The 19,947-nt window shown below is 46.3% G+C and overlaps 1 protein-coding gene across 11 annotated transcripts in view; it reads left to right on the top strand.

Annotated features, from left to right (window-relative positions):
• HMBOX1 (homeobox containing 1) overlaps positions 1-19,947 on the top strand; it is a 121,126-nt gene that overhangs the window by 56,435 nt on the left and 44,744 nt on the right. For 9 of the 11 annotated variants that reach the window (XM_050314784.1, XM_050314779.1, XM_050314781.1 and 6 more), the window contains exons 3-5: positions 2,179-2,658; positions 4,878-4,963; positions 13,479-13,589. In XM_050314784.1, the coding sequence (XP_050170741.1) occupies positions 2,179-2,658; positions 4,878-4,963; positions 13,479-13,589 (677 nt within the window). Of the gene's footprint in view, positions 1-1,458; positions 1,579-1,672; positions 1,792-2,178; positions 2,659-4,877; positions 4,964-13,478; positions 13,590-19,947 lie in introns of those variants that run through there. The other 2 variants (XM_050314782.1, XM_050314783.1) reach the window with 2 other exon arrangements.

Below are 19,947 nucleotides of genomic sequence, written 5' to 3'. Positions count from 1 at the left end.
GCCAAACCTAGAACAGGGAACGCAGTGTCTGCTTCCAAACGCTCCTTGTCAAGCTGGGAACGCCTCGGTCTGAGAGGCCACTTCCAAATTGTAGTTGTTACAATTCCAGTCAGTAGCTGGTCCACTCCTGCACTGCCTGCCCTGCCCTCCTCGAGCTGAGCAATCTGGGTGCTTGTCTTTGAAAATGGAAAATGGCCTGACTGTTTCCAGTAATCATTTGTCCAAAGGACAGCACATTCCCGCTGGAGCGAAGCACTTATGTGGATGTGGTCTGTCTGTCTTCTCACACAGTCATTTTCTTGGATGGGAGTCATCCCCTTGCCTTGTCCTCCTGCTCCCTTCTCCCTTGGATGGGAGTCATCCCCTTGCCTTGTCCTCCTGCTCCCTTCTCCCTTGGATGGGAGTCATCCCCTTGCCTTGTCCTCCTGCTTCCTTCTCACTTGGATGAGTCATCCTGCCTTGTCCTCCTGCTCACTTCTCCCTTGGATGGAGTCATCCCCTTGCCTTGTCCTCCTGCTCCCTTCTCCCTTGGATGGGAGTCATCCCCTTACCTTGTCCTCCTGCTTCCTTCTCCCACGAAACAATGAAAGGGGTTCAGCAGTTGATTGGTGAGGCCAAAGATGGGATCATCTCCTCATTTCTGTGTTTCCCAGGCTGCCAAAGGCATTTTTTGTGGATTTGGGCATCCTGGGTTTGTAGGACCATGTCTATACAGTTACACTCAAACTCCAGCTCTGCTCAGCAAGCCAGTTCTCAGTGTTCTTCAGCCCATATTACAACATCTCCAGTCAACTCTGTGTCTCCTGCTGGGATCTTCTTTGTGCCAGTACTAAAATGGACATGAGGAGTCATCTTGAGAATCCTTGGAGAGGAATAGGCAGCCCTGTCCCTGGAAGGTCCCACAGCCATCATCCCTCTCTTGGTTTTCACGAGGTCCTTGGAATCCTTATTTGACTTTGCCTAGTGCTCACAGGGATGGTGCATTAGCTCTGTCACATCTCCTGGAGTTTGAGTGATCTCCTCACCCTGCTCTCCTGCAGGAATGGCAATAAACCCTTGACTCATAAGAAGATTCACGAGAAGGATGGAAAATGCCTCGTTCTCCTTGCCAAGTTCTGCCTGCCCTCCATCTGCCATCCCTTCTCCTCAAGATCTAGAGCTCTGAAGGAGGTGATCCTGTAGTTCTGTGCCAGTTGGGTTTGTAGTGAGGAGACTCAGGAAAGAGAAGAGATTGAGGGAGCATATTGTGATTTTTCTTTCAGTTCCACTGGCTTTGCAGCAAATCCACGTTCATTGTTCTGGCACCTTGGGAAGTTGAGGAGTTAAAAACGCTTTTGATGAGCCACCACGATGATTGAGTTACATGAGAGGGCTGCCTTTGGAGGGGAAAAGGCTGAAGACTGACTTCTTTAAATGAAAGCTCAGGAGTAATTGGATGTGCTGCACTTTCCTTGTCAGGGCAGGCGATCCGTGACAGCATTCCAGGTTCAAAAGTTCCCAACTTCAGAAATCCAACTTCAGAAATGGGACTTCAGTCAAATCAACTTGGGTCCTGCAGGCCACTAGAATTTCCGTTAGGTGTGTTTTTATCTCCTTTTCTTTTTTTTTTTTTTTTTTTTTTTTTCTCTTTTCAAGGTTGCACCCAAAGTTAGGGCAACTTGAACTCTTTGTAGTTAAGATTTGAAAGAGTCGAGGTTGATAAATCTCAAGTCACAGCTGGTTAAAACTTCTCCAGAAAAACTCCACCGCTGGCCTCGACCGAACTGTTTTGGAATGTGGGATTTCTACCTGGTGGGTAAATGGGGAGGGGGGTGGGGTGTGCAAAATTTGGTGTGAAATCAACTTGCAGCCTTAATTACTGAGCAACCACTGTCCTGTAGCAGCTGTTTGTCCAAAGCAAAAGGGTCCAAAGCAAAAGATCCATAGCAAAAGGTCCCTACAAACGGGTGTAGGGAATGCCAGGAGAAGAGGGAAATGCTGTTGGAGCCCTCCAAAGAAAATAAGCCCTTTGTGAGCCTGGCACTTTTGGGAACTTGCCTGCTTTGTGCTGCCAGTTCTGTCCTGAGTGTGTGTCTTCAAAGCTTTGGACCAGGATGGATCTTTGAGGCGTGTAAAGTACTCCCCACGTGCCGCAGTTGACCTGAAGCGTTCGGTTTTCCACTTTCCCTCCTTTTGCAGCCTGCTGGAAACCATGTCTCACTACACGGACGAGCCAAGATTTACCATAGAGCAGATAGACCTTCTGCAGCGCCTGAGACGCACGGGAATGACCAGGCATGAGATCCTGCACGCTCTGGAAACCTTGGATCGCCTCGACCAGGAGCACAGCGACAAATTCGGGAGGCGGTCTGGCTACGGGGGCGGCTCCTACGGCAACAGCACCAACAACGTGCCGGCCTCCTCCTCCACGGCCACGGCCTCCACGCAGACCCAGCACTGTGGGATGTCCCCCTCGCCCAGCAACAGCTACGACACCTCCCCGCAGCCTTGCACTACCAATCAGAACGGCAGGGAGAGTAACGACAGGTTGTCCGCCTTCAACGGGAAGATGTCGCCCACCCGCTACCCCCTGGCCAACAGCCTGGCCCAGAGGTCCTACAGCTTCGAGGCCTCCGAGGAGGACCTGGACATCGACGACAAGGTGGAGGAGCTGATGAGGTTAGTGGGGTCTGTAGTGAGGAAGGAAAAGAGCTAAAGGGAGGATATTGGAATTTTTTTTTTTTTTTTTCCAGTTCCGTTTCTGGGCTTTGCTTTCCGTTTCTTTGCTTTCCGTTGTTCTGGTGTCTTGGGAAGTTCAGAGTTAAAACTGCTTTAGATGAGCCACCATGAAGTTTGGAAGGGGAGAGTGGGAAGTGTCCCCAGAGGAGATGTGTGTGTTGGAGGAGCTGTGGTAGCCACAGAGGGTGGGAAGACACTGGCACAGGTCGCCTAGAGAGGTGGTGGTGGATGCCCCATCCCTGCAGACATTCAAGGTTGGGTTGGTCTGGACTCTCAGCAGCCTGATCTAATTGAAGGTTTCTCTGTTTATTGAAGGCCTTTAAAGGTCTCTTCCAGCCCAAACCATTCCATGGGGATTTAGTGATTATCAGGAGAGCAGGAGCTGCTTCAGAGCTGTTCCCTGACAGTTCCCCGAGGGTCACTATCCCAGAACCCCTCACCTGCCTCTCAGCCTTGTGTAGGCAGCCCCTGGCCCTGTGTGGTTGAAATATTTTTCCCATGCTGTTCCCAAAACTGGGATTGATGTTAAAAGCACTAATTTTCCACCCTGTTTTTACTCAGAAGGATTCTGACTGTCAACTCACATGACTCCTCCTCCACTGCTTCATACCTGTTGTAATTCCTTCCATACAGAGGGAGAGTCAGGAATCCTGCTTGGATTGGTCAGTGCTTTCCAGTGGGATCTGCAGAGGAGGGATGTTGCCTGTTTGGAATTTGTGGCAGGGATTTGCACAAGGCTGCAGAGTGGTGTGGGGAAACACAAACAGTAAAGAAGAACAGAAGTTTTCAGTGAGAACCTGTTGGTGGATTTTTTTCCCCCCAGCCTGACCTTCCTTTACTTCTGGCAGCTTCTTTTTCAGGCAAAGATGAAAGGAGGGGATTAAACTCCTGAGGATCAAAGTTGGAGTCAGTGGGCTTTGAGAGCACAGAAAAAAAAAAAAATAAGAGGAAAGGCCAAATGTCTCAAAACAATTTTGGTCATAATGTTGGAATATCTCCCCCCCCACCAAACTGCAACATTCCTGAAGTACCTGTGGGAGAACTGGGGTTCATAAGCTCCAGGATGGAAAGATGTTTGGAGATTTAGGGTGAAGGTGTGGCTTTTGAGGGGGGAGGATTAGAGATGAGCAGTGAGAAAAGCTGATCACCCTCATTCCCTGCTGGATGATGGAATCCTGCAGGAAGGTGGTGGGTGCAGCAGAGTGCCAGGTTCCCGTGGCTGAGGTTTAATCACCCCATTGAGTTTTGGGTTTCTATGCAATAAGTCTCAGGTAATGCTTTTAGTGCTTATTTAAACCGAAATGATGTTTATTTGCAGGCATATGGAAGATGAGTGTGGGGTCTGGAAATAAAAATGAACCCACAACATGGCACCTATTTTGCATTTAGATTTGCGAGCTCGAGTCTGCCTTGGATGCTGCTGTGAGGGGAGAAGGGAAATGACCAAATAATAAAGCCTAATAAAGGCTGGTTTTAATTGTCTGCCCTTCTCAGGAAGGGAGGGAGGAAGAGAAAGGCAAAATATGTGTTTAATGCAATTGAAATCTGCTGTATATCACAGCCCCTGTGCAACCCCCAAGTTATTTGCTTTTTTTAGCACAGTTTTAGCCCCTTCTGAGCTACCTGTGCAGACCATGTAAAAATCATACAAATATCTCAGTTCATTCAGTGCAAAATCAGGACTGAGGGGGTTCAGTGAGGGGACAGAGGTTGCAAAATCTCTTCTCTTTTGGGTCTTTTCCTTGAAAGGCTGTAGGAGTTTCATGTGTGCAAATTCATTTGGGTAACTAACCATGCAGCCCCTGCCATCCTTTTTTTTTTTTTGTGCCTCATTTTTATGACTGGGGTTTTTATGCTGGCACGAGAGAGATTTATTCATCCCTGTGTAATGAAACTTTGTACATTCCATATGGCAGTGCTGCACCTAATATGAATTATATGGGACATGAGTCATCCATTCTCCTGCTCCTGTGCTCGGATCAAACGTGACACTTGTTAAAAGAAGTGTCCACTGCTGAGGCACTTGGACTGTTTTAATGCCAGCCTCCCCCCACTCCTTAGCCCCTAAATAAAGGAAATGGAGCCATTCTCCACCTTCACAGTGCACTTGGGCCTGTCCCTCTTTTTGTGTGTGTGCTGTTGTTGTTTTGTTTTGGTAGGAGGGACAGCAGTGTGATAAAGGAGGAAATCAAAGCCTTCCTGGCCAACCGGAGGATCTCCCAAGCAGTTGTTGCACAGGTAACAGGTAAGGAGCTCTGGGAGGGGTGGGAGTTGTTCCTGTTTCTTTCTGGGATTTTGGGAAGCTGTGTCTAAACTGCCTCTCAGAGCATGGTGCAGATGTTGGAATATCACTTGGCTTTCTGCATTGCAGTGCAGATCTGTCAGCTTAGTCATGATAATGTATGCCTTTGATTTAAGACCCATTGTCCTGCACATCATGGAACTTCCCCAGTGAATCACTTTTTCCTTTTTTTTTTCCTTTTTTTTTTTTTTTTTTTCCTGTGGCTTGTGCTTGCAGATTTTATTTTACGGCATTAAAATAAGCCCGAAATTCTTATCTTAAAATGAAAACGGTTTTCCTTAATTCTTAAATTGTTTGTTGAGTGCAGCAAATAGATGCATATCTGCATCTCTGTGTATGGAGAGGGAGAGAGATAATGGGTATTTATATTCTAAAAAGTATATGAATAGTCAGGAGATGCAGCTATAACTGCACCCAGGAGTCGGATTATGAGAGCTGGAAGTTTTGTCCATCCCTCGCCTTTGAGTCACACTTAAAATGAGATCTGAGTTTGAGGGGTGACCAGACCAGCTCAGATTTTATGTAGAAGGCTCAGTGGTTGTGTTTGTGTCCCCCTGGCCTGAGCCTTCTCTCTTTCACATCCAGAATGAGTGAACGCACTGCGGTGATATCCCACCTTCCCTGGGGGTGTTCCAGAGCTTTACACAAGGAGTGACCAAGTCCTGCTGCTCCTGCATGGGCTGGGGTGTTGCCTTGGCACAGCTTGGGGCTGTTCCTTCTCCTCCTGTCCCTTGTTCCCTCAGAGAAGTGCCTGAGCCCCTCCAGCTCCCCCCTCCTGTCAGGGAGTTGCAGAGCCAGAAGGTCCCCCTGAGCCTCCTTTTCTCCAGGCTGAGCCCCCCCAGCTCCCTCAGCCCTTCCTGCTGCTCCAGCCCCTTCCCCAGCTCTGTTCCCTTCCCTGGACACGCTCCAGCCCCTCAATACCCCAGGAGAAAAACTTGATAAAATCCCAAAGCTCAATCCCATGTTACACCTGTAAGACTTACTAGTTTTTTAACCCAAGCTTGGATAAAGATCCTGAAATAGGTAATTTTTAAGGTTCCTCGGTGACTGGAAATGCCAAATCAGCAGGAGGGAAGCTGTTCTCTTGTATTTCCAGTATTTGAAATGTCATAAGAACCCATCTGTCTGGGAACTCTGAATTTGCAGACAGTTGAGGTGAGCAGGCAGGAGCAAGTGCTGGAGCCACAGAGCCTGGAATTCCTTCCACATCTCTCAACTCTCCTCTGTGATCCTGGGCAAAATTCCTTGTCCTTCCCTGGTCTCAATTTCATCTGGAAAATCATGAGATTAACATTTTGTGTAAATGTGAGGGATGTTTTCAGCCTTATCAGATGTCAGCACTAGTATTTGAGTAATTAAACTATGAATCCAGTCGCTTAAATTGTACCTGAACTTGTAAATTTTGGCAGTTAGTGGGTCACTCTCCTGATTTTGTGCATTCCTTGCCTGAATGTAGTCCTGGAATAACCCACCTCTGAATTAAGCTCTGCACAGCACCCTTGGTGTCTGCCAGCAAATCAGACCATCTTCCCCTGCAAGAGGAGTAATAAACCAAGGGAAAAACTGCAGGAAAGGAGCCTTTCCAAAGCAAGCCGATATTTTCTTTTGGTCAGTGGGGCCACCGAATCAGAATGACCACCCCAAAACTAATGTATCAGTGAAAGGAATGGATCTAATTATAATTAACTAGGTGGGCACATGGCTTTGATACCCCTGGCTCAGGCTGTAAGGAAAGTCAAGCTGGTGGTTTTTCTCCTCCCATGCTGAGCCCTCTCTCTTGGATTTCAGTTGGCATGAGGTTGGCATTCAGCCTTTGGGAGCTCAGATTGTTTCCTCCTGGGAATAAATGACTCCGTCCACTTCAGACGTGGCTGACTGAGTTTCACACCCATCCCACTCAACTCGAGGGGAATCCAGGATGGGCTCCCACAGTGATCAGAGCAATACTGGAAGATGTCACTGGAGACAGTCAGTGGGACGGAGCGAGGACTGATCTAATGGCACTGTGTTATTATCCTGCTGTCAGGCCAAATCAGTGGGAAACCAGGTGGATCTTTGCAGTTGATCTGTGTCATCCTCTGTGGGAAGGTTCCAGGAGCTGATTGATTTTAAATAGAACCCACGGCCCTGCGTAAGCAGATGTGCAGTCCTTGCGTGCCACGATCAAGTGCACAGCTCTGGCTTATCTGAAAGAAATGGTAAGAGATGTTTGAAAGGACCAGATTAAAGAGCGTGCTCAGCACTAACGGGGAGAAACATCAGCTTCCTCTCAAAAGCACAGGGTGGTGAGGAGGGACCAAAATAGCTCAGGACAGACATCCAGAGCACGTGTCCCGGGGCTCTCACTTCCAGAGATTTTTAGGCCTGATGAGTGCTGGTTGACTTGTGTGCTCTTCAGATGTCTCCAGCATCCCAGAGGCTCCCGAGGAACGCCTGGAAACCACTTTTGGTTCGTTAAAATAAGAGTTTGCATAGACAGAGGCAGAATATACGATCCCAAATGGCATCATCTCAGTTTTTATAGGCTTAGTCTTACTGGTAAAGGTGTTCTGTAAATAAATACTTATACAAGAGGACAATAAAAAAATGAGCTTTTAGCCTTCAGCTCTTCTGCCCCAGGAAGGGGCAAGAAAGAAAAGAGGAGTGTGTGGCTGGCTCTGAACTCTCTCAGGAGAGTTATTTGGCCTGGCTGCCCCTGCTGCCGACTTTGTCCTTTCACTCTCTACCAGTTTCTTTTCTACTCTAAGAAATTCCATGTGTGTGTGTGTTGGGAGGGGATCATGGCATGGGGAGGGGAGAGGAATAGCAGTGCATGGACCCCAAAACTTGGCTGCCTTGTCTTAATCATGGCTGGGTTTGAACTGGCCAGATTGGACGTACAGGTGATAAAATTGAGCTGAACCAATGTATTTGTACCTCTTCAGACTGCAGATTTCTGTTCAGCTCATCAGAGGCTGTCATGTTCTCCCAGTGCTTACGACCTTATTTATCCCCACTCTGTAACTTGCCCTGCTCTGCCCTTGGGGCAGAAACCTCCACCATAACCTGGACCCCTCAAAACCTCCGTTCTACTTTATTTTACTGATTTCTTTGAGCTGCACTTCCATTCAGAAATGCATTTCTCCTTTTTCTCTTTTTAATTCTTGTATTGCAAAGCACTTAGAGAATCCACCTTCCTCTCCCAGCCTCTCCATCAGTAAAGAGCTTTTTCCTTTTGTTTTTCCTGCTGTAGCACGAGGGAAGTGATGGAGAGGGAGGATACATGACAGAGGAACATGGAGCTGCAGGTTGAACTCAGCTGGTGCAGCAGAACAATTTTTTAGGCTCTCTTAACCCTTATAAAATTACCAGAAACTTTAAAAGTCGTTCAGATAATGAATCTGAGGGGAAAAAATGAAACCTGGAAGAGGTTCTCTGGTGTACTGAGGGTGGAGGGTAGGGTTGGAAAATAGTAACAGAGTATTAAACAGTGACTTGAAAATAAAGGAATGATTGATAAGGAGCAAAACCTTAACATAACACTTATTAGTGCTGGTCCTAAAAACAGGAGCTGCTTTTTATAGAAACTTTTTTAATGGTGTCTGTAATAAGATAAACAAGAAGCACTTGGGTTGGGCTCTGTATAAATAATCTCCTACTGATAAGAAAAATGACAGTATAAACAGGAGCTAATAATAGTTCCTGCAGAATTTCCTATCTTGGATTTGGAGCTCCTTTTATACCAGGAGCTGCAGCTTTGCTCAGGGTGGGGGCTCAGCCCCACGTGGGGCAGGTGAGGGGATAAATTTTGATCAGCCATAATTTGAAGTCCTGTGCTGTAATTCGCTTTAATTGCCACCAGAATTGTGTCTGGGCATCCACTCAGTTCTGGGCAGAAGGCAAAGGATAAAAGGAGAAATGTAAACTTGCTAAGAGGTGCTGCCTGAGCTTCCAAATGGGGATGGAAAGTGATGGAAATGTTTTCAGGAACTGTCTGTCTGGTCTGTGCTACACTAAAGGAGAGAGGGAGGAGTGTTCAGGGATGAGCCCTCTGCAGCTGGGAATAAATACTTTGATGGATGATGCCTCTGCAAGGTTTGGAAATGCTACCTTTCCCATTTTTTACACATAGGGAGTGAAGGAATCAAAAAAAAGAAAAAAAACCCCAAACTTATTTTCCCCAGGTTACAGAACAGAAATTTGAATTCAGATTTTTAAAAAAACCCAAAACATTTAAAAAACCAAACCCAAACCCGAGAATAAAAACGCAGAGGTCATTTTTTGTTGTTGTTGTTTTTAAATACACATAGAGCTTTGCAGGGTGCAGTTCTGCTCACCTTCCCAATTATCCTGCTGGTACAGCCCAGCCCTGTCCTACTGTCTCTGTCTTAACTGAGATGAGAACTCCAGGAGTTGGCTTTCCATCGTGCTAAACACACCCAGAGCATCCAGTGCAGTGGAGGGCAGTGCTGGAACAAATAAAATCCCTGAAGGTTTGGAACCTACACACACAGGGATGCTGAGCAAATGCAAACACAAAGGGAAACTTCACCAGTTCCTTTGTGTGAAGAGAATTCAGAAAGTTACTGAGTTACTGATCACCTGAAATGCCATGAAACTGGATTTGGAAAAACATTTTCCTTCCTTTTTTTTTTTTTTTTTTTAAACTCATGACAACACGGGGAAAGCTTTTATTTTTTTTCCCCCTGTGATTTTGATCTTTGCAGGTTTTCTGTAAACAAGCTTCGCTAATCTCCTTAAATTGATAGGTGTCCTTTGCAAGCACTTGTTCTGTGGATGTAGGACTTTGCTTACAAAGTGAAGAATTAAAACACAGGCAGTTACTTTCTTCTCCAGGCCTGACGTGTTCCAGGTGCTTCTGAAAACCTCTCCTGAAAGAAACATGAAAGAAATGCAAAGCAGAGCCTGAACAAATCTGTGAAGGTGAAAAGCAGCTCCCAAAGACTCGCTGAGCAGCAGCTTCGAGGGTTAGGAGGAGATTTGTGCTGCAGATACCTGCAGTTGCCTCCTCTTGATGCTGTGTTTTGCCATTTCTTTTCTGTACCTGAAAGGGAAACTCTTTTCCCCCAGACAACTTGTGTAGGAGCCAGAGGAGTGAGCACGACCTGCCATCTCCGTGGGGTTCATTGTTGGGAAGCGTAACCTGCCGTGGGAAGGAGCGATGTGTGGCACAAGAAGTCAGCATTTAAATTGCAGCAGTCCTTTGTCAACACCACCTTTCCTTCAGTGTTTTCTGTGAGAAAGCCAGTTGTGCTCACAGCCCTGTGTTGATGGCCCTGCTGTTGCTGAGCCCAGGGGATGAATGACGGTCATCCCGGTTCGGTTTGGGCGTGAATTTCCTCAGCACAGCTGGACTTTCAGTACTCCAGAGAACTTATTTCATTAAGCTGCTTCTGACAGCAGGATGATTTCTTTTTTTTCCTTCCATTTCCTAGAGAGGAATGATTACAGACAGCTTGCTGGGATGGTCCTGGTGGCAGTACCTGGCCCTGGCCCTGACGCACTTGAGATGCAAGAAAGTCTGATGTGACGATTTTTGGGGGGAAGTTGTTTTTTTAATTGAAAAGAGTGAAGGATGGATTTGGATTAGGGGATCTAGGAAATCCTGGATCATTTCTGCTACGGACTTTGCACGTGAGCTCGATCAGTCAAGCTGTTGAAATGCAGTTTTTGGGCCTGTGAACTGAGCTGGGCTACAGATAAGTTTTACACCTTAAGCACACTTTGCAGAAGCAGCTTTGTGAACTGTGAGGGCTCACAGTGAGTCAAAGGACCAGCTGCTGTGGCTAAATGACGCCAGTTACTTTGCCACAAAAGGATTACAGCTCTGTTCTGGAGGACTTGGGTGCAGTGCAGCACGTTGTGACACTGCAGAGTTGGTGCTAAGACAGATAAAGTTTAAAAGACAGGGAAAGACATCAACCTGTTGGAGCAAGTCCAGAGGAAGGACCATGGAGAGGATTAGAAGGATGGAGCAGCTCTCCTGTGAGAACAGGCTGAAGGGATTGGGGTTGTTCCCCTGGAGGAGAGAAGGCTCTGGGGAGACCTTATTGTGTCCTAGAAGAAGGATGGGGACAAACTTAGCAGGGCCTGTTATGACAGGGAGTAATGTTTTTAAACTGAAGGAGGGTCAGTTTAGATGAGATGGAATAAAGAAGCTTTTTTACAGTGAGAATGGTAAAACCCTGGCACAGGTTGCCCAGAAAGTTGGTGGATGCCCCATCCTTGGAAACATTCAAGGTCAGGTTGGATGGGGCTCTGAACAGCCTGACCTAGCTGAAGGTGCCCCTGCTCATTGCAGGGGGTGTTGGACTTGATGACCTTTAAAGGTCTTTTCCAAGCCAGATTTTTCTGTGATTCTGTGGAAGTGGACATGGCAACACCCAGCTTGAGTCTTCTGGCTCCCACATGGTCTGGAGTGGTCGCATCTGTACCACGTCGTGACGGTGTCGGGCAGCCTCGTGAGCAGAATTCCGATTTTCCACTTGCTGAGGACATCTGATCTCTATTTATTATTTTTATCTAACAGTGCTCTGTGTTTATATCTTAGTTTGTTATCCAGACACTCAGCACACACTTAATTCACCGCAGCGAGTGTGAGTGGACCGTAGTAAACAAGTAAATGTGTGGTGCTGTTGCCCAGTGATCGGTGGGAGCTGGGCAGCCAAACCTTCGTTTGCCGCAGCGCTGTGTTCAAAAAAATGGCTTTTATAAATCATAAGAGTAGGTCAAGAGCTGCAGATTTTCGAAACTTGGTCCTCTCACTGGTGATCAAGCATCTAGATGGCATGATTTCAACCAGACTGAAGCCTTGATCTGGGCCAGAGGATGTCATCAACTTACACTGACTTCTTTTGGTATTAACTTGTAGCTTCCACTGTTACTTGATGTAAACTTGGCAGGATATGAGGTTTCTGTTTGGTTGAGTAATTCCGCTTCCCTTGTAATATAAACTCAATTTTAGATCCCAGTGTGGGCCCTGGGGGTAGGCAGCTCTTGGCTGCCCCAGCTGTTCCTGAACTCTTTTCAGCTGTGGGCAGGGCAGTTGTCTGGGAATGGGTTTTGAGAAAATCAGGATCTGTTTTGTGGGCACAGCTCTGGTGAACAGCAGTAAACTTCTGCCTCCGAAACAAAACACTCCTATCCCTTTTCCCCAGGATAATTAAAACTTCATAGCCTCCAGGCTTCTGTTTAAAAGGAAGAACAATTAAGAGTATTAACCCCGTTTAAAAGTCTGGTTGGAGTAAACCCACCTGAATATGGTACCTGAGAGCCAAGTCGAGACATTCTGAAGTTAACTACCTTGGTGTTCAACACACGAAAAAAAGCACAGTAAAACCCCCAGATTGGAAGTGGTAAAACTACAGGGGGTTGTTTTTCATGAGTTAAATATGGTTATGAGATCTTAAAAGACCTTGATGCATCTTGGGAGGGAAGAGGGAGTTTGGTTTCTGTGTGAGAACCAGCCTCTACCTGCCTGGGCATTATCACCAAGCAGGTGGTGGCACAGGTGGTGTTGGCAGTAAATTGTTACTTGGAGCACCTCCTAAAACTTCAGTTCTCAGGGGAGTCGAGATGTTGTTAACCCTTCCTGGTGGCTGAAGAGCCTTGTGGAGAGCACAGGGAGCTGTTCTGCCTGAAGTTCTGCTGCAGTTATTCGGCAAACTAGACATTTGTTGCTGTTGCCAAGTGAACCTCCAGTTCACCTCCTGGTGGGCTTTTAAACCTCTTGTTTTGTTTAGCTCCTCTCCTTTTTGCTCGTTCTGCATTGATCCTCATTCACTGTCAGGCTTTGGAAATAGCTGTATTAACTTCTATGATTTTTTTTTCCCCCCTTTTTACTTTTTTCTTAGAAATCTCGCTATAAAACCTGGAATGTTTTGTCCCTGATCATTCCTGGATACCTGGAGCTTGACTCCTGCTTTGCTGGCAGACAGCTGCCCTTCCTGGGTTGTTTTCTGTCCCTGGTTCCAGCTGCTGGAACAGTTGGTTTGCTCCATTTCTGGGCTGATTTGATGTGCATCACCCAAACTGTTTCTGTGTTTATCTTCTCATTCAGGCACTGAGTGGTAACGATCTCCTGACTGTCGTTATTTATATGTAATAGTGGGGAAGGGACTTGTTCCCATTCCACAGATGAAGAAGTTTAAGAATGGGGGGAAGTTGAGGACAACTCGAGTGAGTGGTAGATTTGGCTTCCCACTTTTGCCCCCTTTTTGCCTGTGAGTGGATTGGACAGATTCCAGGATGTCCCTCGAGGAAGGATGAGCAAAACACCAGGGAGAAGTCAAGGCAGTTTGGGACAGAGCAGGGAGGCTTCAACTTTTCCTGGGATCGAAGCACCGCAGTTTCCTGGGCTTTGTGAGGCAACACCTTCTATCAGTATAAAACCCACTTAAAAATGTTTGATAAATAACAAGTTTTCTCTTTTTCTTGTGTTTTGTTCTGGTTTTTCCAGGGATCAGTCAGAGCCGGATCTCCCATTGGCTGTTGCAGCAGGGATCGGACCTGAGTGAACAGAAGAAAAGGGCATTTTACAGATGGTACCAGCTTGAGAAGACAAATCCTGGTAAACAAATACAGCCTAAACATCTCCTGCTGTTTATTTATGGAATGGAAACCTTTTGTCACTGTTATGTCACTGATAATTCACTCCTTGTCTGGGGTCCTCCAGAGGTTATTCCTCAGGCCAGTTTAATTTTTAGGAGGGTGGGAAGTAATCTGCACTTCACTTTTCAGCGAGTGATCCAGAGCTGAGTCATCCAGATCTGTCTCATCCATAGCTGTCTGTTCAGCTCCTCAGTCGTGGATATTTGCCCTGGCCTCTCACCACTGACTAAATCTGGGAATCAGAAGCAGTCAGTGGAGTTACAGTCAGTTAATTAATGAAATACCTGCTGAGGCTCTTCAGAAGGAACAATTAGAAAACATTAATAATGGCTGCATAATACGAAGTTGCAGCAAAAAAAAAATCCACAGTTTGGCAGAGAGGATCTTTGGGATAACTTCAGAGGGTTTTGGGTTGGATCTCTGAGCTCCTGGATGGGATGTTGATAGTTCCAGTGATAAACTGGAGATGTGTCTTTCAAATCCCACCTGCCTCTCCAAATCTCAAAATAGATCTTGAATATAAAAGGAGAAGTAAAGCTCCTCATTATCTTTAACTAACCAGCAATCTCAGCATCACAGTTGAATTAATTTCCTCACATTGTTCTTCGCCCCAGATTTTGTTTGACCACAAATCTTTTTTTTTTTCCCTTTAGCAGTTTTATTGTGAAGATCAAAATATTTACGTTTAATTTCCTTTAAACAATGGCGTGATTAAATTAACTGTGTAATTGTTTTAAGGAATTTAAAACTCAGGCTCTCTAATGTGAGCTTGGCTTCAATACCCAGACTTCTATTAAGAAAAATTCCAGTGAAAACAGAGTCTCAAAACCCCTGCTTTGTGTGTGAGCCGAAAATCCAGAGGCTCCAGCTGCCAGTTGGCCTGGGAAGGCTCCAGATTTAAGTTGGGTGGGTTCAAAGTGACAGCTGAGCCTGTTTCTTCTGTTAAGCATCTAGAATTTTTAAAGAATGGAAGTGCCAAGGAGCCCTGATTTCTGCACTGGCTGGAGTTGTGACGCTCGGGATCAGCAAAGTTCCTGGGTACAACCATCCAGGACCAGCTCCGTGGAAAGGCTGGGATTGTGCCCCCCAAAGTGACTCCCTTTGATGGAAGGTGTTGCCTCCAAAGTCGTGGAGAAACTTAGAGGGTTTTGTAAGGTGTTTTTTTTGGGGGGGAAAACCCCACAAAAGTCCTCTCCAGATGTGGATCTTCCCTGTCACTTCATGTCTTTTCTTGCCACTGTCACATGAAGCTGTTGAAGAAATCACATTCTGTGCTGGGATAAGAGAAACCTTGTCCAATTTAGCACTAAAATCTTTGTTTCTAAACCTTCTTTCATTCCACATATCCACCAGCTCCCATCTCCTTTGTCCTTTTGCTCTTGAGAAGTGTCTTAAGGAAGGAAGACTTTGAACACTGAAGGATGTGGCTTAAACTGAAATGAGTCCATGTGAACCTCTGCTTTTCATTACACACACATGGAAAACCTCCTGGAAGAGGGGTTGTTTGAGTGTAACCTTTTTCCCCAGTAAGAAATCTTAAACAGCGTTTTCAAGAAGTGTAAAAGGCAAATTGTTTCCTCTGCCTAAGCAAAGGGGCTATTTGGATGCACTTAAATTCCTTTTAGGAGCAGATAACATTTGGTTTCTTTTAAGACACTGAGGTAAAGGGGCAAACCTTCAGCTTTCCAGCAGCTGTGGGGAAAGTCTGCTTGAGGAAAATGGGGTTGTATTTATTTATTTATTGTAGGATCATCCACTGCTTTTGAATTATTGCCATCTACTATATTGCAGGTCAGGCCAGGTAGCCAGGAGATCATTTACATGGATAGGAACAAGTGTGTTCTGGAAGAATCCTGGATTTAAATCACTGTTACAAACCCAATTGAGAGCCAAAGTTTCAGATCCTACTTACAGTATCCTGTGATTAGTAGACAAACTGCTGCCTCCTCTAGAGCCAGAAAATGAGGAAATCAGTGGAACTTCCTGCCGTGTTCCCAAAGAAGTGATGCCATCACTGCACTCTCCGTAGAATGTGAAAGATTGTCCTCCTTGGAGGAAACCTGAGAGATTAAATGACTGGCACGTGCTTTTTTTCCTATTTGCTAAGAAGTGGCATTTGGCTTTCTGTTCTCAGAATTCCCAGCTTTTCCAGTTCCAGCTGCTGGGAACAAAACCTCAGTCCTTTGAGTGACAGAGTCAGGTCTCTGTGCAGAACCACCTGCATGTTTGAGTTACCAGTGGGCAAAGCGAGGTCTTTGGGAACTAATTAGTTCTCCAATTTTTTTAATTCCTTATCTTGCAAAGCTGGATCCTCTGAGTAAGTCCAGACTGAATTTGTGTAATGGAAAAAAAACCTTTCACTTAAAATTGAAGCAGTTTTGAAGGACCAGGACAGCAGATAAAAATCAATTTATAAACTGGGAAGGAGGAACAGTTGTTTTGTGTGGAAAGGGCTGGAGACCTCTTGGCAGACCTGCAACCTTCCCTTTGTTCTGTCAGGTGGTTTTTGTACAATTTGTAGAATGCACCTTTTTTACCCCACTTTCCCATCTCCTCAACAAAGGTGAGCCCATTCCCTGAGTGTGACACCCCTGCTTTGCCTCACAGCAGGGCCTGTCTTTTACTATGCTTATAGGAACAAAAGATAACTTATAAATATATTAAAAGAGGTTTTATTTTCCTTTTTTTTTTTCCCCAAATGCAGAATGGTGCTATGTAATGCTTTAAATCATCCACAAGCTCTCCTGCATCTGCCCACCAAAGAATTTTGTGCTGGGGAGCCTAAGGGCAGTTTCAGGACACTGCTGCTGTTCAGATGTTGCTCCTGTATGGAAGGAGACTCAGCAATTCCATCATTCCCATTCTTTTCCGGCTTTCTCTGGCCTCCTGAATGTGCTGTTTGTTCCTTGCTTGGGTTTGGTGGCTGGTTTGCATGGGCAGTGTCTGTGTTTCTCCTGTCTCTGGTGGTGGGTGTTCAGACAGAACAGACTGGAACGTCGCAAGAGAGACTGAAATCTCATGGACCGGGGGAAAAAAAACCCACCCACTTTTCCTGCTGTTTGCAATAATCTTGCTCAAAAATGTCTTAATCAACGTTTTCCTGGTAGGAGTGGTGCCGGAGTTAATGGCAATGCCGTGAATTCCAGTGTACTGCTGGTTGTAAATTTTTTCTGAGAGGAGTTGCCAGTTCGGGTGAAAGGCAGTTTTTTTGTTGAAGGGGAGAAGTCAGTGCTAAATGCAAGTGTTTGAAAGGTCTTTAATCCAATTAATAGGGGTGCTTTTCATTTAGATGGAGCTTTTTTTCAGACAGGCACCACTTGTCCTGTGTTTTGTGGAGGACTGAGAGCATTTTGGCAATACATAAATAGTATATATTTCAGAAGCCAGCATATGATTGCAGAGAGCCCTGCAATGTTCTGACTAATTTTTTTTTTTCCTTTTTTTCAGAGCCCATGGGTTTTAAATAAATAAATAAATATTTCTGTTTAGACTGGTAGTTGTTACCCTGATTAGTTTGCCTGGCACTGGGTCTTGGACAATGAGGGAAGTTTGTTGTGGAGTAACTTGTCTCTTGCCTCTTGTAGTGCAAGGTGAAGCTGGCACCTAGAAATGATGTGTTAAAGTCACAAAAGGGTGCAGGCTGCTTCCATTTAGGCTGGCTATTTGTTTTCTGCCAGTCTTCTGTAACAGGAAGGCAGCTGTGGTCACCTTGGGGAGAAGCCTGTGCTCCTGCTCCTCGGAACAGAAGGGAAAAAGAGAGGTGGTTATTATCAAGATGTAGCATCTCCTGCGTGATTCCCACAGGAGTTCTTGTTGAGCTCCAAAAGAAAAGCCAACCCAAAATCAGGGGCTGGGTGTCCCAGGTGGTTTGCACTGGGAATGGATGGTTGGTGATGTGCTGTGTCCCAGAGCTGCAGAGCAAACAGTCCCTGCTCTGATCCTTTTCATCCAAGGCAGGAGCTCTGGGGGGAACCTTTTGCTGCCGATCCGAACCTACCCTGGCTCGGGAGGAACTGAGAGGTGTTTGTTGTGTGATCTGGGGTCAGCCTGGCTAAAAACACAGTGAGACATCTGTTCTTATCAGTGCAATGGAAGAGAGGTACTTGCTGCAAAGGCTTGCCAGGAAATGGTTCCTTGGAGCTGGGAGGTACCTGAGGGTCCCAGTTACCATCCTGGGCATCGCCCCTGTGGGGCACGTGATGGGGATCAGCAACCGCATGTGATGCTCTTACAGCACCTCCCTTTCTTCAGGATGGTGTCTGGGAGGTGCCAAGGGAAGGCAGGCCTTCTCCACGAGGAATTCTGAATATGGAGAGAGCTGCATTCCCGTTGGGAAGCACCAATCTTGCCTCCTCCTCTCCCCAAAAAACCCACCTGCGGGATCCTCGAAGTCTTACCCTGCACTTGAGGGAATTCAGGTTGGCACAGAGAAAACCCAGCACTGCAGGGAAAGGTGCTCAGCACCGGCAGGGAGTGAGAGATGCCACTTTTCCTTTCCCTCTGTGAAGGCAGTTCTTCCCAGACAGTTCACCTCTACACCCCTGAGAGATGTCTGGCTGTTTGATGCCTACCCTGAGATGAAAATCTCATGCTGCATTTTCTCCACTCTGCCTGCTCAGGAGAGAAGTTTCACTTCTCCTTAAAAGCTGCTTGAGGGGTTTATAAAAAGATTCTGAACTGGGGACTGGGATGTAACTTAGTAAGTTATAAAGAAGTGGAGCTTTGGGTGGTGAGAAGGTTGGGATGAAGCTTTGGAACAGCAGAATAAACAGGATCCCATTGAATTGAGGGGGATGAGGAAAAGCTCCAGAGTTTCCTTATCAAACGTGACAGCAGTGCATGTCAGCAGTGGTTTGGGTTCAAGATCACCTTGGTCCACCCCCTGCCATGGACAGGGACACCTTCCACTAGCCCAGGTGGCTCCAAGCCCCATCCAACCTGGCCTTGGACACTTCCAGGGATCCAGGGGCAGCCACAGCTTCTCTGGGCAACCTGTGCCAGGGCCTCCCCACCCTCCCAGCCAACAATTCCTTCCCAATCTCCCATCTCTCCCTGCCCTCTGGCAGTGGGAAGCCATTCCCTGTGCCCTGTCTCCCCATCCCTTGTCTCCAGTCCCTCTCCAGCTCTCCTGGAACCCCTTTAGGCTCTGGAAGGGGCTCCAAGGTCTCCCTGGATCCTTCTCCAGGTGAACATCCCCAGCTCTCCCAGCCTGGCTCCAGGGCACAGGGGCTCCAGCCCTTGGAGCATCCCATGTCCACTCTTTCCACACCTACATCCAAACCCATTTTGGTCTCGTTATGCATTCAGATCCTTCCCTCTCTGTTTGTGGTACTTGCTTGTAATTCTCAGCATATTTCTCTCTTATCTGCTGCTGATATTGATGTTACCCCATAGAAAAGAGAAATAGGTAAATTGATCTAGCAGGGCTACTAAAACAAAAAAAAAAGTATGCTATATTCAGTATGTGAACATATCAGTAGCAGCAGCAGCAGCAAATTTATGCTTTCAATGCAGATTTTTTTCCAGCCTCTGTCTGAAAAATCTCGGAAATATTTAATGGAAGGACTTACCTTGATGCTGGGCATCACTGATTTTCCTGTACTCTCCCTGTGAAATAAAACCTTCAGGTAGGGAAAGTGTATTGCTAAGAGAAGGCAGGGAAAGTGAATTTCTTTTCCTGTTCTTCTCTGTCTTTTTTTTAAATTTTTATTTATTTTTAAGAGGGGAGGTTTTGTGGGTTTTTGTTTGCTTTTCAATATTTGAAGTGTTTTTAAAGCCTGGCAACTTGACACCCACCCAGCCCCCTAAAGTGTGCAAGGACTAGAAAGGACTAGATAAGGAGCTTTCCTTGAAATGGCCTCCTGGTAAATTGGCACTATAGGAAATATTTCATGTTTCAATAAAACCCAAGTAATCTGCGTGGGCTCCTTAGCTGGGAATTAGTGAGAGGCACCCTGTGTTGTGTGTGCAAGGCCGAGATTGTGGGGCTTCACTTCCTACAGGCTCCTCCTGGCTAACATTTGTAAATTGTTTGGAGCTCCGCTACCTGCCACAGACGCCGCGAGGAAAACACTCCGTGTGCATTTCTGGGAGGGAGCACAGCCAAGTGCCTCAATAGCTCATTTCTTGCTTTTTAGCTGGAGGAATTTGTTTATTGGTTAAACTCTCGAGTTCCCCTGACCCTTTTACCCCGTGGTGTGTTAGAGGAGCAGTGTTGTTTCACCACCACGGTGCGTTTGGACGATTAAATCCCCAGCGCAGGAATTCCACTGGAGCTCAGAGTGTTTGTGGGATATAGGTGGAGATTTATCTTTTCA

The sequence above is a fragment of the Myiozetetes cayanensis genome, unplaced genomic scaffold (genome assembly GCF_022539395.1).
Source record: "Myiozetetes cayanensis isolate MyiCay16 unplaced genomic scaffold, myiCay2020 scf2-11, whole genome shotgun sequence".
NCBI classification, from domain to species: domain Eukaryota; kingdom Metazoa; phylum Chordata; class Aves; order Passeriformes; family Tyrannidae; genus Myiozetetes; species Myiozetetes cayanensis.
Note: the sequence above shows the minus strand (reverse complement) of the source record. Positions and strands in the feature narration are given on the sequence as shown.